Below are 18,197 nucleotides of genomic sequence, written 5' to 3'. Positions count from 1 at the left end.
GACACCGCAGCTCCTTCCAGCCAGGGTACCCTCCTCAGAGGTCTGGGGTCCCAGCCCCCCAAGTCCTCTCCTCCCCGCCCCTGTGCTGCACCATCTCTGCCTGCAGCCACAGGGGTGGCAGCTGTTTCCTGAGATTGCTATTTCCATGATACCCTTGACTTCTGTTCTTGCCCTTTCTGGTTAACACCTCTTAACATTACGTTCTCTCATTAAAATAACTGGTGGGTTCCTGCCCCTGTCTGGATGCTGCCTGACCCAGTGGTGACATAACTGTTCCCAGGGCCATTTTTCAGAGTGCTTCCACTGAGACAAACAGTCTTCGTCCGCAGGGCCATGGAGAGGGCACAAAACCCTCCATAATTCAAAAAGTGTGGTCACAAGCCACCTATCAAAATGCCAATTCTGGGGCCGCATCTGCAGAGAACGGAGCTCAGGCGGCACTTTTCACAAGTCCTCTAACACTGTCAGTGCCTCAGTGTGAGAGCGCAGGTGTGGAGGCAGTCCAACGTGGCAGAGGATCAGAACCCCCAGCAAGGGACAGTCTCCCTGAGCCTGAGCCCCCTCACGTGGAAGAAGAGAATGGCAATAGGAGTGTCTACCACTAGGCCGTAGGATGGAGCTAAGAATTAAATGGGAGGAAGCAAGTAAAGTGCTTGACTCTGCCTAGCGTGGGGGCTGGTTTTGGTGGGATCGTCCCTGTAGGGTAGTGTCTGACATCCATGAAGTGCTGGTGGGGGTCACTTGGAAATATGCACCGTCCCCACACGCTTTCTGCAGACAGTGCTGTATGGGTGCAGGGGAGGTGCCACTGAGGCTGTCTGGAGCCCCTGACATGAACCAATCTTTCTGTGGCCGGCAGCAGCCACGCACCAGTGGGCCTCGTTCCTAACTTGTCTCATCATGTTCTTGCTGGAGTCGCAAGATGTCTAACACCAGCAGAAGTAATTAAAAATAAACGGAGACAGGGAACCATTTCGACTCTTCCCTTGGCGGTGAGGGGTTTCCTGTCATACTGTTGACTGACCACGAGAAATGAATGTTCCTGCTATTTTCCTGAGACAGCTTTAGGATTTATCACCCTGGAAAAAACACAGCAATGACACACACGCACCCAAAACTTTCAAATCAAAATGTGACTTTAGTCAGGGAGGGAGAGGTGAAAAGAGGGAGAGGACAGAGGACTGTAACCACCAGCTGAGCCCTGAGGTAAATCACAGTAAGAAACATGACCATCTTGGAGCATTCACAGGAAGAAGAAAAAAACCTAACCCTAACCCCCACCCAATTGCAATTGGTTTTGATGAGGAATATCAATACCAAAACTGCATACGTAGCCCAGGACCATGGTTTGTAGCCTGATTCCCCACACAGTAGTCAGAAAGAACTTCTAAAAACAATCAGCTCCTGCTTCTCCCTGTTCAAGAACCTCCCATGGCTCCCCAGTACCCTTGGATCACAATGTCAACTCCTTACCGTGCCCACTAAAGGCAAGGGGAGCTGGCCCCTGCCTGTCCTGCCAGCCTCCCCCACAACATTTCCCTACCCTAACCATTCCAACCATCTGCCCTTCTCCCAGCCCCTCATACACACCCAACTTCTCCTCCTTGGGCCTTTGAAAATGCCATCGCCTCTGTCCCCCTCCTCCACTCTTTTCTCGTCCATATCCTGTCCTCAGAGAGGCTTCCCTCAGCCTCCCCATTCTCTGTCTCTGGCCCTTGCTTGTCTCCTTCAGAAGATTTACCATGGTTTATAGTCAGCTGGTCTTTTTACTTGTTATCTGTGATCTACTCCTGGGCTCTGGTACAATAACCTGGGACAAGCGGGCCCCCATTAAAAGTGTTTTGGATGAATGAATTACCCCACATAGCTACTTCCTTTCATGTACTTCCTCTTTAAATAGCCCCTGCCACCCTCAAGCCTCCATGGTAATTTGCTCCTATGGGATGGCGTACAGACAGCCATAGTAGAGGTGGGGTGTGGTGGCAAGACACTTGGAGACCCCTCTTCTATGAGCGGTATGATCTTAACTCCTTCCCCAGGGGCCTTTGGTCTTGGGTAAATCCCTTCTCTTCTCAACAGGCTCAAAGGGAGGCAAAGGAAACGTTTTGTAAAATCATTTGAAAATCCAAATTATTTTACTTTGCGTTCCCTCTAAGTTCATCCATGTTCTAGCAAAGAGCAAGATTTCATTCTTTTTATAGCCAAGTAGTATTCCATTGCATATATGCACCACTTTTTTTATCTACTTGTCTATCGATGGGCACTTGGGTTGCTTCCATATCCTAGCTATTGTAGACGATGCTGCAATGATCATAGGGTGCATATAGTGTTTCAAATTAGTGTTTGGGGTTTCTTCAGATATATATCCAGAAGTGGAATCTCTGGGTCATGAGGCAGATCCACTTCTAGTATTTTGAGAAACCTCCATCCTGTTTTCCACCCTGGCTGTACCAGTCTGCATTCCTACCAACAGTGCACAAGGGTTCCTTTTCCTTTACATCCTTGCCAGCACTTATTGTTTGTTGATTTATTGATGATGGCCATTCTGCACAGTGTGACATAACAGAGAAAGACCAAGAACATATCATTTCACTTATCACGGAATCTAAGGAACAAAATAAATAACAAAACTGAAACAGACTCATAGATAACAGAGAAGAGACTAATGATTACAGGGGAGAGGGGGTTGGTGGACTGGGTGAAAAAGGTAAAAGGATTAAGAATACAATTTATAGTTACAAAATTGCCACAGGGGTGTAAAGCATAACATAGGGAATAATACTGTTGTGATATTATTGTTCCCTGTGTTGTAATATAGGGAATATATTGTTGGGAGTGACAATATTGTAATATATGGTCACTAATACTGTAATAACTATGTACGGTGCCAGGTGGGTACTGGCATTATCAGGAGGGTCACTTTAAATTATGTAATTGTCTAAACATTATGCTGTACACCGGAAACTAATATAAAATAATATTGAATGCCAACTATAATTTTAAAATAAGATTTAAAAATATTATAACCCTAAGAACTAATCAAAGTTACACACAATGAGATACATATAAGCATGTTTATCACAGTGATACTTATAATGGTAAATAATCGGTAGCAATCTCAATACCAATAAAAGTAAATGGACATACAATATTATGACAAAATATCACTTGAAAGTCAGAGATAGAAACAATGTCATTTGGGCAAGAAAAAAGAAAATTTCCTTGCAAATTGCTTAAGATTCTTTAAGGGTTGGATTCTTAAGAGAATAAGTACTAGCTCAGAAGTTCTATTTCCCAAAGGGCCCATGTCCCATGGAAAGAGGAAGAGAGAGGAATTTGAAGAACCTTCCACACTTCCCAGCCTCCAGGACTTGGCGTGTTTGAGGCTTTAGCTTCCAAATGATGCCAAAGGAGGGAGGCGGGGGGCAAATCCCCCACGAGAGCTCCTTCTTGGAGAGCCGCACGACATCAGCTGAACGACAGGGATTCCCAAAAGTGCTCCAAAGCCAGGCCCCCACACCGTGCTGCGAACAAGGGCTTCCCTTTGTCTCCAGATCAAGAGCTGCTTCTGCCTCACCTGTCCTTGCCCTCCTCCTCCCCAGGCCCCTACGGATCCCCCAAGGGCCCCAAGCCCTGGTTGTCCCTCGAGGGCCTCACAGCTGCAGATCTCGCTGTTGCTCTAAAGCAACCAGAAACACAGAGCACACAGAGCTGAGACAGAATTCTTCTTTGAAGTCCCCTGTCCTGTTAGAAGATGGAAATCACTCAGAAGAGGAAAGTCCCCTGGACAGCCTTTTTCAGAGGCCATACAGCGCCTGCAGTCCTGATGGGTTCTGAGATCCCCACATCTCTGACATTCCACCAACCCTCACGCACTTTGGGATGGGAAGGCCAAGGAAACGAATTTATTGTCTGGGTGACAATATGACTGGAATGACAGGTCACTTTGTCTTGCTTTGCCCTCCAGATGCATGTATCCTGGCTAAGGGCACAGCCTCAGCATTTGACGTCTGGGCTACCATTTGAGATCCATCCAACACTAGTTATAAAGCCATGAATCAGTTATGTAGCCTCTTACTGCCTCAGTTTCATCACTTATGAAAAAGTAGATAATAATAGCACCCACCCACTGATGGGTTTTCTGAGCAAATATGCATAAATCATTTAAAACAGCACCTGACATTCAGCACTCCATAACAATAGCTCTCTTTAGCTTTGTTTTATATATTTAAGTATAGAACACCAGTTGGAAGCATTCCCTGGTTAAGGGAAGTGCTGGTGCATTCTAGTGCTGAGCAGTCTAGTGCTGCCCACATGAAGGATAGATAGTGCAGGGCACCTAGCAGGGACAGAAGGGGCATTGTGTGACCCAAACTAAAATAGAGTTATGAACCCACAAGTAGGTCAGTTCTGGCCTCACCATGATGGAGGTTCCAAGGGTCTCATTTTGGGGGGTTCAGGGGTCTCTGCTTTCCTAGGTCTTGGCAAAGAGGAAATCTGGTTCTCTGCAGGCTCCTGTTACTCCAGCAACCTAAAGGCTAGGACACTCTGCCACATGCCATGTCACTACACAACAGGGTTCCAGGTGCAGTCAGGGCCAATGTCCACGGCACCGGGTGCAGTCCCTGACTGGGAGCCCGCAGCTGCCTTCCCTTCTGAGCAGTCCGTCACCGTGCGCTGCACTCCAGCCCTGGGGGCAGTGCTGAAGGAGAAGAGGGAGGACCAAAAGGACTCAAAAAAGCTGAAAGGGTAGGTCCCCACATCAAGGAGAGGCACCTACAGCATAAAGAGAGGGATTCGCCATCAAGTCTCCACCCTCTCTACCATTTATAATGTGGCCACTGTAGATACTCAAGTAGAAAAGGCAATGGAAACATAGGAAGAAACTGCCCTCACCATTTTGATTTCAGCCAATACATAAAATTCCAGGGGCATCTCAATGACTTTCAACAGCACACTGGTCAATTCCTTTAGATCAGTGGTTGGCCAACACGTTCTTAAAGAGCCAGCTAGTGAATATTTCAGGCTTTGTGGGCCACATGGTCTCAGTCACAACTATTCAACAGTAGACTACATATAAACAAATGGTCATGACTGCGTTGCAACGATACTTTATGGACAGGAAGATTTGTACTGTACATAATTTTCACACATCATAAAATGTTATTATCCTTGTTTTTTTGTTTGTGTTTTGACCATTTAAAAATGCGAAAATCATTCATTTGGAGCTCATAGGCTACACAAAGCAGGCAATGGATCAGATTTGGCCCATGGGCCATAGTTTGCAACCCTTTCCTTAAGTCACTTGCTTACCATGTCTTAGTATCCACTCTGCCTTGTCATCAGGGGAAGTAATGGTAAATAATTCCATGAGGATTTTCTTTAGTTCACTTGGGAGAGCAACTACATAGGTGGCAGGTAGGGCTGGCTTTTTTTTTTTTTTCTAATTTAAATGTAGGCAGCTTTATTTCTTGGGCAGACCCTGGAATGAGTCCCTTTCATATTGAGAAGTTCATATTTTATTCCAAGTGTGTAAGCACTGCTGTGAAGCCACAAGCCAATGGATATCAGGCCAAAGTAAATGGCATCCAATAAAGGAATAAATAGCTCATTTCTGAACTCAGAAATAAAATGCTGGCAAGGGACACATTGCATAGGCAATTGCTGCCTTCAGAGACCCATAGTTAAATCACAAATAATGCATTCCTTCTTCCTTCTCATTCTAAAGTGATTTATTAATCAGTTTCCTTAGCAAAGCCCTGGTTGGGTGGTAAATTTTTAAAATGATACCCACAGTGTTCCCCTGGCCTGCTCCCTACTTCTTCCTCCTTGCCCCTTCAGTGAACCCAGTTGCCATACTGTGAGGAAGCCCAGACTACTACTATACTGAGGAGAGAAAACTTACAGAGTGGCCCCAGAAGATCAGTCACCATGTGGAGAGAGAGGCTACAGCGAGGGGAATCAAGGTAGCCCAGCCCAGCTCCCAGCTGCATGCAGATTAACTAGAGACCCAACCTGACACCACGTGGGGCAGAATCGCCCCGGTTAAACTACAGAACTGCAAGAATTGCAATAATAAATTGTTATTTTAAGCCACTTGGTCTGGGATATTTTATAGTATTGCTGTATAAGTGATTGCCTTTCCTTTCTCTCTTTTCCTTGCTTCTTTTGCTGCATAACAAGTTACCCAAAATGGAGTGGCTTAACTCAACACACATTTGTTATCCCAGTTTCTTTGGGTCTGGAGTCTGGATACAGCTTAGCTGGCCCTTCTGTTCAGGATCTCACAAGGCTGCAATCAAGGTGCTGACTAGGCTGTGTGTCACCTGGAGGTCAGACTAAAAAGAATCTGCTTCCAAGGACATTCAGATGGATCGCAGGCTTCATCTCTTTGTGGCTATAAGACTGAGGGTCCAGGTCTTTGCTGACTATTAGCCAGAGGGCGCGCCCAGGCCGTAGAGCCTGCCCTCATGTCCTTGTCACAGGGCTTCTCCGGATTGTCACAGGGCTTCTCCGGATAGGCACTCCATCAAATTGGCGAGAAGAGCCTCTCTGCACTCAGGGGGCGTCCAGTCCCTCTTCTGTGGGTTTTCAATTAAGTAAGGCCCCCCCCCACAATAATATCCCTTCTGATTAGATCAAATCAACTGACTTGAGACCTTGATTACATCTGCAAAGCTCCCTAACCTTTACCATATTTCATTGATAGGAACAAATCAGAGGCCCCACCACACTCAAAGCGAGGAGACTACACAAGGTATAAACACCAGGAGGCAGGAATAAGGACACTCTCCCAGGACGGCTCTGCCCTACTCAGCAGAGCTGGGATATGGTGCATGGTGGTGGGACTCTTCAGAGATACACAACCTGTCTCCAAGGACTCACCAAACCAGGGAAGATGAAAAGTAGGTCCAGAAGTAATTACAATACTGGACATAAAGCTATGTTTCCCTTATGATGATTCTGAGAGACCCTAAAGTTTAGGGTTCAGGCAAAGAAAAGATGGCGTCTGACTGGAGGAGAAAAGGGAAAGCTGAGGGCAGACCCAAGAGAAAGGACCAAATCCCCAAAGGATGGGTAACGTAGGCCACACCTTTGAAACAACACCTGTTAATCCACACCTGTTAATCCAGAACGGCATACCTGTGGCATGTTAAGCACATGAGAGAGGAGGGCTTTGAGGCAATGGCAGGGTGGTGAAGGTCCTGGCCAAACCAAGTATGCATTTGCTGCCTAAGGAGGCAGCCATTTCACAGTTCCATCCATTTTTTTGTCTTATGAGAAGGCTGACTCCAAAGTGTCAAGTGTACCCACGTATAAGAAAAACTAAAACCTAAAAATTTTATATACTGTAGCCAGATTTTCAAATGATAACCAGTAACTGGCAATATTTCAAGCAAAGTATGGGCCAAGAAATGAATACCTGGGCAGTGGATTTGGCGAGGGAACGCGTCTTTGTCAGGCTGACAGAGAGAAACAAAAGTGGCACAGCCCACAGGGTAACTAAACACCACAGCCTGGACTCTGCCTCACGGCAGTGGTTCCCCAATGCGGCTCTTCACCCACAATGAACACATCACCTGGGAACTTGTTAGAAATGCACACTTCCAGACCCCGCCGAGCCCTACTGAATCAGGAACACTGGAGATGGGTAAGCAATGCTTGTTGGGACGCACCCCACAATGGTTCTGATGCTCCCTCAAGTCTGAGAAAGGCTGCCTATGGGACTCAGGCTCTAGCTTTAAAATAATTTTTCTTTTTTCTGACTTCATTTCCTGTTCCTATAATCTGGAAGGTTACCATCTACAGCATGACACAACACTCTACTAAATATCTAATGTTCAAAAGAACAGAGAAAGATGACTCTTTAGACATTGCCCATCATCTCACTTTAACCCAGGGCTAAATCACATTGGGGTTTTATGTACATTTACTACCTGAACCTTCACAGAGAAGCCATCATGAAGAGAATATGTATATGCATGTTTATATGTATATGTATACAAGTATATATAAATACGAATGTCATGGAACTCCCTACAATGGAGCAGAAAGAAAAAGTATCCTGCTATTCATTTTTTAAAGAGTTTATTTATTTTGTTTTAGAGAGAGGGAAAGGAAGGAAGAAAGGGAGAGAAACACTGATGTCAGAGACAAACATCAATCAGTTGGCTCTCATACATGCCCAGACTTGGGACTGAACCCACGACTGAGGCACGTGCCCTGACCGGCAATCAAACTTCTCACTTTGTGAAACAAAGCCCAACAAACTGAGCCACACCAGTCAGGGCATGCTATTAATTTTGAATCATAGGAAAAGACCCTCTTGCTATAGAAAGAAATCTGCTTCTGCTTGATAGCTCTTTTTAAGTAGATGAAACTGTTTTTGAACAATGTTGAAATTTCCAGGACCCTGGTTCCAATTAATCCAAAGAAGCACCTGGCCTAAAGTCAATATTGTTCCTTTGGAAAGGTACGTTGAAATTTGTATTTTGCCTGAAGAATTATGACTTTGCAGCCCACATCCTATGCCTCTCCCTGTACATAATGTCGTAATGTTTAAATACAAATATTCCTGGGCGAGTGCTCTGTACTAAGTATCACCAAGCAGGAGGGATTCACGTGATTCCGAGCATGAGACTCATATGACAACACATTTGGTGCTAATGGAACTGCTTATTAAAAGGCTCCTTCACCTTCTTTCATTTAAGATGGTCCTAAACAATTGAAAATATCCTTGAACAGGCTGTGAGAAATACCCATGACCCTACCCTACACTCGCTGGTGCCATGGCCTCCCTGCCAGCCCTTCCGTCACTCGGTCACCCGTCAGGGCTGTGCGCTGTGTGCCAGCCGCACACCCGGCACTGTGCCGTATGCTGCATGTATGACCCTCCCTCACAATGTATACATTTGTCAGGAATGAACTCTGTCCTCTGTCTGTCCCTGGAAATCACCACCTGAAACACAGCGTGTGAAATCACCTTGTCCAACAGTGAACATGCATCTTCTTCAGGACTGAATTCTAAAGTCAGTGCTTATTGTGAGAGTTGCATTCAGCCAAATTTATTCCTAGGTACCTCAGACAGGTGCCATGTCAGAATCCTACACCCTCTTAGTGAGCCCAGCCCAACCAGCTTCTCTTCCAGCCTCAGAAGTGATGGCTGTTTCTCAGCGGGAGCCTCAGGGAAAGAAGTGGGTGTCCATGTACAAAAGGTATGTGTCTTGAACAACCAGACTCACACTTGGTGAGGTAAGATGACTACACATGGGGACCAAGGATGAGGGGTGGAATATGGACCAACATCATACGCTCCCTTGAGGGTACATGCTCCCTTGAGGGTACACGCTTCCCTGCATACAGCTGAGAGCATAATTGTCATGTCTCCTGTTTCTTTTTGCCACGTGTGTATAGTTAATTCAATTACCAGAAATTAAATACTCAAAGTATGAAAAGCAGGATGAACTTGTTCTGGAAGGTCTCCCACACCTACAGAGACAGTCAGGGTGGGGCCATTGCCCATGGGATAGAAAGGTGCCTCTGTGATGCCCCAGGTCAGCATCTGTCCAACTGACCTCCTTTTCCTGATGAAATCCCACCATCGAGGTAAGATAGTGGTCACCAACTGCCCATCTGCCAATTAGTGACCATTCGAGAAATTTATTCTATGAAAAACATGGATTACTTGGCCATATCCTCAGAGATTTTGCTCCTGTAGGCTTAGAGTAGGGTCCATGTATCCATGACTTAAGAGCTCTCCCCAAGGAATTCAAAATGGCTAATAGCTTGAGGAACCTCTGCATTAAGACACTTAAAAGGCACCCAAAATGTTAATATCCATTACTGATACCCTAACACATAGGTTCATCAGATAAATGAATGTCAACCTGGGAAATGGTCATTAGAATGAAGAACAGACTTTGACATGGGTGGGAAATAGCGCCGGAGGGGTGGGGACGGACCGTAGGTCCTGGGGGTAGCAAGGGCTCGGGAAGGAACTGTGGAAACACAGGAACATAGGAGGTTTCTGCAAGGCTTCCAGGCTGACCGAACACAATGAACACATCTTTATGGGTTTCCTCTCTCCTCCAAGAATGTTTCATTTTGAGAAAAAGGAAAGCCATAGCATGTTTTGGTGAACAAAAAAACCCGAGGCTGAGAAACTATAGGTTATTATGAGATTAAATTTACACAGGGCACTTATCTGTGAACAACCTGTTGGCTTCAACACAACGAAGATTCTCTATGCACTGCACCACATGGCCGGCAGCCGCATCCACTTACCTTTCTCTCTGGCCAATTGTATTTTGCAAAGATTGTGTCATAGGTGTCCACAGCCCCATCGGTGATGAGCATGATGGCCTGGCTGCAGATACTTCCTTGTCCTGTGTGGTTGAACTGTGGGAAGAAATAAGTACAAAATAAAAAACCCACCAGGGAGTTCTGTGTGTCCATGAGACTTTAGGGGCATGAGGTCTGGGGCTTTGGAAGTCCCACCAAAGAAACATGTGCACCAGAAACACGGAGTCTACACTCTAAGCCTTTCCCCTCACATGAATCGCCAAATTTACTGACAACTTAGAACAACACACAGACTGCAGGAGGGATTTTTGGAAGACACGCATAAGGTGGGAAGTGTGATTCTAACACACATACCTCTCCTGTCTTCGGGTGTGAACAGCTCTTCAGAATATAAGCCCAGAGAAGCTGGCACAACAACCTGACAGAAACACATTATTCGGGCAGCAGACTATGCACCAGGCAACATCCCTTTCAAAATCTGAGTCTGGTTTGAATGGGCCTAATGGGTAAAAGTTGACTATATAATAAAATCAAGGAGGTTTTGGACACATAGAGAGTAACGTCAGGAATATCAGAATTCAGGTTAGAAGTGTAAGCACCCTTTTTTAGGGTTTGTTTTAAATCTATATTTGTTAGCACGTAATGTTTTGTATTAGTTTATGTAGGATAAACTAATTAGTTTATGATAGTATGTGCAGCATGCTGAAATTCCAAGATTGTGCCCACTGGTGTACAAAACCCTAAATTTCTTCAGCTTTCAGTTTTACATAACATTTTCACAAATCCCAGCCTTTGTGAAGGGTAAGCTAGGGTGACCGACTGCACTTGCTGGAGCCTCATGCGAAGAATTCCCTTAATGAATGTTATTAACGCTGCAATTCAAAGCACCACCAGGTTCTTGGAAAAAAAAAACAAAAAAACCCTGCAACTACACAGTAATGCTAAGGCATGGGAAACACACAGGGAGACTTTAACCTTCAGAAGTGAAACTCCATCCATCACAGTCTATAAAGTTTATTCTCACATTCAAAAGTTATTTATTGAAAGCCCACACAATGCTGGCAATATAACATGAAAAATTCCTTCTCTCCCATAGTTTATATTTTATTTGAAGAAACACATAAAAATGAAGGAAGGTGTTTGATGTCGTATGTTTGAGCACGGTGATGCTAAGAGGGATAAGAGATGGGAAGGGGGCGACTTTAGGAAAACAGTCAGGGAAGACCCCACTGAGCAGGTGATGTGTGAGCAGTCCTGAAGGAGGTGAGTGTCTGTGCGAAGGGCGCTCCCAGGGGCAGACAGGCACACGCCCGACGGCCCCGACTGGGAGTGCACCAGCACCTTGAACTGTGGACTGTGAAACTGGCAAAGGAGAGAGGCTGCTTTTGAATTTGCCACTGGCTCCTGGTGAACCAAAGAGCTAATAAACATTCGAGTTGAAGTTTAATGCCCAGTCTCCGTGCACTTAGAATTCTGATGTGGAGTTTGAAGTGGCAGTAACTTGAAAGGAGACTATACTTAACTGGATGAATGGATAAATGGATGGATGGATAGATGGAAGAAATAAATTTTCATGCGGCCACACTGGGACAGAGCAAAGCCAACTCGAAATAGGCATAGCAAAAATCATGTAACACCATCCCAGCCTGGGGTGAGTGTCCTTTTCTTATGAGACGGGAATGCCATGCTTAGTTGGTTATTACAACACAGCTTAAATTTCACTATCTGCTGGGCTATAAGCATAAACTTAACCTTCACTAGCTTCTGAAGTAGGTACTATCATTATCCCCACTTTACATGTTGGGAAGCTGAAGCACAGGGGGATTAGCTAACTTGTTCAAGGTCACACAGCTGCTATCTGCTGTAGCTGAGATTTGAACCCAGGCAGTCCAGCTGCAGAACCTACTCCCAGACTCAGCACACCCTAGGGCCTCACAGTAAGGTCCTTGATCAGATAGGGATACATGGTGGCACTCCACAAATGTTCCTTTTCTTCTCCTTCCTTTTTCTTCTCCACCCTTTCCAGGGCTCCAGGTTTACTTGACAGTCACCAGGGCTACCCCTTGAGAGTGAGGGAGTGGTCCTTAAATTCTGTGCCCTAGGCACTTGCCTCACTTAAGTCATGGCTCTGGCAGCTACTCCTGAAACTTGGGCTGGACAGATGTCCTTGAATTAATGAGCAGACAAGGCCCATGACAAAAATTAGTAGGTAGGAATACCTGACAATGAAAGTCATCATACCACAAGTCTGTTCACATAACTACTATTCTACTGTCTTTATTGACATAAAAATATTCCAGAAAACTCTTGCTGAGGGAGATAAAAATAAATTGCAAATAACTTTATTGCTTATTCCAGGAACTTCCTAAAAGACCTGTCCACTCTTCAACAGAAAGCATCAAAGGACAATTCATACCCTAAGACTCTCTGAACCCCCTCTTCAAAATCTTCCCCCCACCCCTTGCTGCATTGGCCAACTCTGCACTATAATATTAGGATTCTCATCTGGTCTTAACCAAGCCTCCTCCCTCTCCTCCACCTTGAAAGACCCATCTTCAGCCGGACTTCACAGTCTCAATAAATGACATGGTCTCTTCCATGCTGAGACAACGCTAAGATTCTATCATCAGAGTGCATTTTGTTTGCTTACTGCAGTGACAAAACAGCCTGTAACCTCGTTCATCAACAGGCTGTTCTGCAGATGTTTTGGGAAGCCTGCATTCAACACAGCCTTTAAGCCACTAAGCAAACCCAGTAGCAGGCCACTGAACAAAGGTGATCTGTGCTTCGGGTCCCAGAGTCTGCAGAAGGGGGAAAAAAATCAGAATAGCTTGGGGATGTTGTTCATGAAACTCATTTGAAAACATCCTGATAAAACTTCCCCCCATCAAAAAAAAAAGCAAGAGTGGGAAATGAAGATACATGAATAATGCAGGCTTGAAGAAATGACTGCCCAGAGCTGTTTACTTAAAAACATCACTTTCCTCTCTGCCTGAGTCTTTCGCATTCTCTGCATCAATCTGCAGTTGGAGAATTTTGGAGAATGCAATTAAATTCAAATGCTTTGATGAGCAATATCTCTTCTCTTCATATTGCCTGGAACTTTTTTATTGAATAGAGAGAGTGATGAAAGTGTTTTCCATAATAATAACAATGACAAGGGTCTGATGATGAACTACAATTAGCTCAGTGATTCATCAGTTAGCAGAGAAAATTTCAATGCATCCTGACATTTAAAGCATTTGGTTGTGATTAACAGTCTTTGAAATGTCACTGAATTTTATTTAATTGGCTAAGAAAAATTTTTAAAAGGTAATCACTGCAAAGATCATATTCATCGCCAAAACAGATCATTGCAGTTGTCACATGACAAGGTGGATGCTAACCACTGTAGCACACCGGCTCTGTGTTCTTGCAGGATCGAATGGATGCAGCAGAGATCAATAGCCAGGAGCGCCTCAGAAGTTTGTCTAACTGCTCCTTTCCCAGCTGTTTGTACAGTAACTGTAAGCCTTTAAGTCATCTGGGCAAATACTGAAACTGAAATGCAGGTCATTGCAAAACAGAATTAACTCCATTTAGTTAGAGTAATCTCTGAACCATTCTGAGTTCCAGCCACAATCACAACGTCAAGTGTGCGTGTGTGCATGACAGAGAGAGAGAGAATATATGTGTGTGTGTTTAAGAAATAACTTTTTATTTCATACTGGCTTGCAAAGGCAGGCATAATACACAGCAAGAGAAATAGATCATGTAAAGATCATATTGGTGAAGTGAAAACATCTAGAGCTTCATTTTCATGAGAGATTACCATCTCTTTTTTCCTCAAAGTGCTTAGCTTTTTAAAATACTAATGGTAAAGGGGTTAAGAAGTAAAATTAAAATTAAAGTAAATAAAGAAGAAACTCAGAGACACAGACAACAGTATGGTGATTACCAGAGAGAGGTAGAAGACGGGTAGAGAGGGTAAATGCTGATGGAAGGAGACGTGATTTGAGGTGGTGAACACACAATATACAGATGATGTGTTATAGAACACATGAGACCTATATAATTTTATTACCCAATGTCACTGCCTCCCCCACCCCAAAAAACGCCCAATGGCAAGAGACAAAATGGACATGTCTCTCTCCAAGCCTTGAGATGGCATATATTCAGGGCTCCAACCAAAATTTAAAATTGTAGCTTGGCCCTTTGTTTTGGCCAGGTATGTTTCTAAATTACTGATGAGCTGTTAACAGAAATGTGCGGTCCTAAACATTGAGGCTTGTGTAACTGTTAATTATCCATAGCGGACAGCCTTTTGGAGTGAGTGAGATGGGATGGCCTCAGGTTCACACTGAAGAAGCTGGCATGGTACCTTTCCTTCTTACTTTTCTCTCCTCTGCAGTGGTGACATTGGCTCAGGGCTGAAACCTAAATGGCCTTTCAGGTTCCAATAGGTGTTAATGGTAAAAGAGAGTCTAGGATCAAATCTTACCCTTGGCTTCAGAGGCCAGTGTAGCAGAGTGGGCACAAGGCAAGTATGGGAATCAGGCAAAACTGGCTAGCACACAGGTCCCATGCAGTGTTGGCTGAATGCCGCAACCGGACCAGAGCTGGCCCCGCAGAGCTGCCTGGAGACTCGGCGCAGTGAGGCCTCTGAACCTCTACTGGTCTCCCAGCTCCTGCGACACCTCAGCTGAGTGGCTGATCCATTTAGTGCCTGTTTGCTCTCAGCTTCACCTCATGCCTTTTCCCGAAAACTCACATTTCCCAAAGTCCCCAACAGTTTTGACAAGGTTCATCTGAAGAAGAATACTAGAGAACACAAGAGAGAAGCCGGGTTTCTAAGCAATTTCTCCCTTTCTCTCAGCTTCCAGGGCGTGGGCATTTTCCAGCAATGACTGAGTCTCCTCCCCGGCATGAGCTTCTGCAGGACAGGCCCTTCCCGCCGTGACCCCAGTCAGACAGCCCCCCATGTGGTTTTCTTCCCATCTGGATGGCCCCAGTGAGACGGCTCTGATGGAGTCCCACCCTCCTGCTGTCCCCCCTGCCCTGAGAGGAGAGGCCTCCTGCTGGCATTAATCTGTGGATTCTTTCCTTCCCTGTTTGACTTCTCAGCTTTTCCATTCCCTGTGCAACCAATTCTCAGGATTAAACTCCTGCTGTTTGAAATACCTACAGTGCTATTTTTCTGCTTCTTAACATCTTAACTGCTGCTTCCTTGGTCCAAGCCATCATTATCTGTCACGCAGATAATTTAATGGCCTTCCTGCTGTTGTTCCTGCCCTCCTACAGTTGCTTCTAAACACAGCAGCCAAATGCTGCTAAAACCCAATTTGGATCACATCATTCTCTGCTCAGACTCCAGTGACTTTCCATTCCAATCACCCAATCAGAGCAAGAGCCAAAGTTCTCATTAAAGTCTATAGGGCTCCACGGGACCTGGCTCCTGGTACTCCGGACACTCACTCCCTTACACTCTCTCTTCCTCATTTTGTTCTTAGTCACACTGGTCTCCTCGCTGTAACGTAAATATACCAAACGTCCCTGCCTCAGAGCCTTTGCATTTGCTGTTCCTCTTGCTGGAAGTATCCACAGGGCTGTTCCCTCTGGCCCTGCAGGTCTCTACTGCAGGATCAGCTCATCAGAGCGAACCTCCCTGGCCTCACTGTATAAAGCAGCAACAAGCTGACACAATGGTGCTATGTTCTTCACGGGGAGGCTCACCTCATCTGTCTCTTTTCATGAGAACTGGGATCAGCCAGCTTCTTCTGTAAAAGGCCACAGAGCAAATATTTTAAGTTTTATAGGCTACGTGGTCTTCAGTGCAACTAATCACCTCTGCCCATTGTGGTACAAAAGCAGCCACAGACAACCCACAATCAGGTGGGCATGGCTGCATTCCAATAACATGCTGTTTGCAAAAACAGGGTACAGGCTGTCTTTGGCCCAGGAACCAAAATTTGCTGACCTTTGCACTAAAATATAAAGCCCATTGATGCAAACAATTTCCCCATTCTGTTCCCTGGGGTATTCTCATGTGTCTGACATGAAAGCACATAACACATACTAATTAAATATATGATATAGCTAGTCATTATTTTTCCTACTACCCTCTCAGAGTAATAAGAACACAAAAGCCACATGTTATTCAAGCTTAACACAATTGGAAATCGAGGAAAAGAATCACTAGCCAAGAACTCCCTAAGGTATCTCGTGGGATGTTAACAGGAGCTACCTGGAAAACCATTCTTTGTTCAAAGTGTGAAAAACAGCAAGTTGAGCAGAATTCTTTCCTGCAGTACCTACTGGAGCTTGACTCTGGTACTATTTCTTGGGAATGTCGAAGGGGCTGGAGGAGAGCGAAGGATAGGTACAGCACTCCCTAAACATACTGCACAGAGAAGCCCTTCACCCTCAGAACATTGTCACATTCAAGTATTCAGTGCTACCATGATGAGAAATGGGCCTGCTCTATAAAGATGACAGGAGTTTCTCAGGTGAAAAGAAATCTGCTTTATAAGGTGTTCAGGTGTCGAGACACTCATGGTCCCAGAGTCCATCAGCTAGGCTGATGGGTGAGTCCTCTGACCAGATTGCACTACCAACTCTGCCCAGCAGGGGGCAGGTGTGGCCTCCCTGGCTGGACCTGTTTCCCCAGACTACACCAATGGATACTGCCCAGTGACAGCCAAGGCTAATGATAATGCTGGTTCACAACTGAAAAAAAATAATCACATCTATTCTGCTGGACAAGAGAAAGGCAAATCAAGAAGGAGCTTACATCACTGAGAATGTTGAAGGCCTCATTCAGAGCTATATCCAGCATTCCAATTTCTTTGGCAACAAGTTTGTCCAGATGCTCCCTGAAGTGCTGAAACAACAAAGCAGAAAATCCATTAGCATCTGTCCTGTTAGGTGAAACGCCAACGCTGAATGAATAGGCAGGTATATGTTAAGGCAAAACCAATGAATCTCAGACCCAAATAGCCAAATTTGTTTTCTTCAAAATTTAAAAGGTGAGATGTATTCAATGTAAAATTTACTTTCCATATACTTTTTTTAGCTTTGGTTACATTTTAGAGAAAAAAATGTTGAATTCTGGTGAAAACCACTGAGTTCATTTGAAATTTCTGCTTTCCTCTCCAGTTTTATCTCCCGGTGACTTTTAGGACTCTGCATGCTCCCTCCACTAGGTACCCAGTCTCCATTCATTCCTTTCTCCCCTGCCAGGCTCTCTACCATGTACTTTGGGAACATCAGTTCGAATATCACCCCCTTCCTGCCTGAGAAGCTTTCCCAGGCCACGCACCCACCCACTGGCTTACAATGTTTTCTTGGACAACACCCTGTGTTGTGTCCCATGCTCATATCTACCTTGCACATAAGACTCCAGGGTGTGTGAGACCCTTATTAGATTCTGTCCTCGCTCCCTAAGACAGAGTATGTATGGTTGCCTACTCTCTCTCCCATGACCATCACACGTCTGATACACAGAAGGTGCTCAGTGACCATCTCCAAAGAGCAAGGACAAAGACTGGATCACACAAGAGTTGTGAGTATGATAAAGGGAGACACAGGCTAGAAATCAAAAGAGCTTCAGAAATAAGCAGAATAGAAACAAGTCTCTTGAGAAGCAGCCCCTAGGACTGCCTGGCTACGTTTGTTCCATAGAAGCCCAGTATTGGCTGGAGAGTAAAGGGGACAAAAGGAAGTAACTAGAACCCCACATGTTTCTGCTCCCAACAAATAGGCAAAAAAGAGTCTAGGCACATGCCTAGGTACATGCTGAGTGCATGCAATGTCCACCCACCCAAAGCCCATGTCCGCAGCTGCCTAGAATTATTTTCCAAATGACCCATTCTGAAACCAGTTTTTTTTCTGTTGAAAAGACATCCATACCACGTCTG

At 45.1% G+C, this 18,197-nt stretch overlaps 1 protein-coding gene across 2 annotated transcripts in view; it reads right to left on the bottom strand.

Annotated features, from left to right (window-relative positions):
* Positions 1-18,197, bottom strand: part of CACNA2D3 (calcium voltage-gated channel auxiliary subunit alpha2delta 3) — an 861,794-nt gene that overhangs the window by 392,318 nt on the left and 451,279 nt on the right. For both annotated transcript variants that reach the window (XM_037040694.1, XM_037040695.1), the window contains exons 10-11: positions 17,072-17,161; positions 10,285-10,398 (exon numbers count right to left, since the gene is read on the bottom strand). In XM_037040694.1, the coding sequence (XP_036896589.1) occupies positions 10,285-10,398; positions 17,072-17,161 (204 nt within the window). The remainder of the gene's footprint in view (positions 1-10,284; positions 10,399-17,071; positions 17,162-18,197) is intronic.

The sequence above is a fragment of the Sturnira hondurensis genome, unplaced genomic scaffold (assembly GCF_014824575.4).
Source record: "Sturnira hondurensis isolate 20B ecotype Veracruz unplaced genomic scaffold, ASM1482457v3 Scaffold0002840, whole genome shotgun sequence".
Taxonomy (NCBI): Eukaryota; Metazoa; Chordata; class Mammalia; order Chiroptera; family Phyllostomidae; genus Sturnira; species Sturnira hondurensis.
This window is presented reverse-complemented; position numbering and strand designations above follow the sequence as displayed.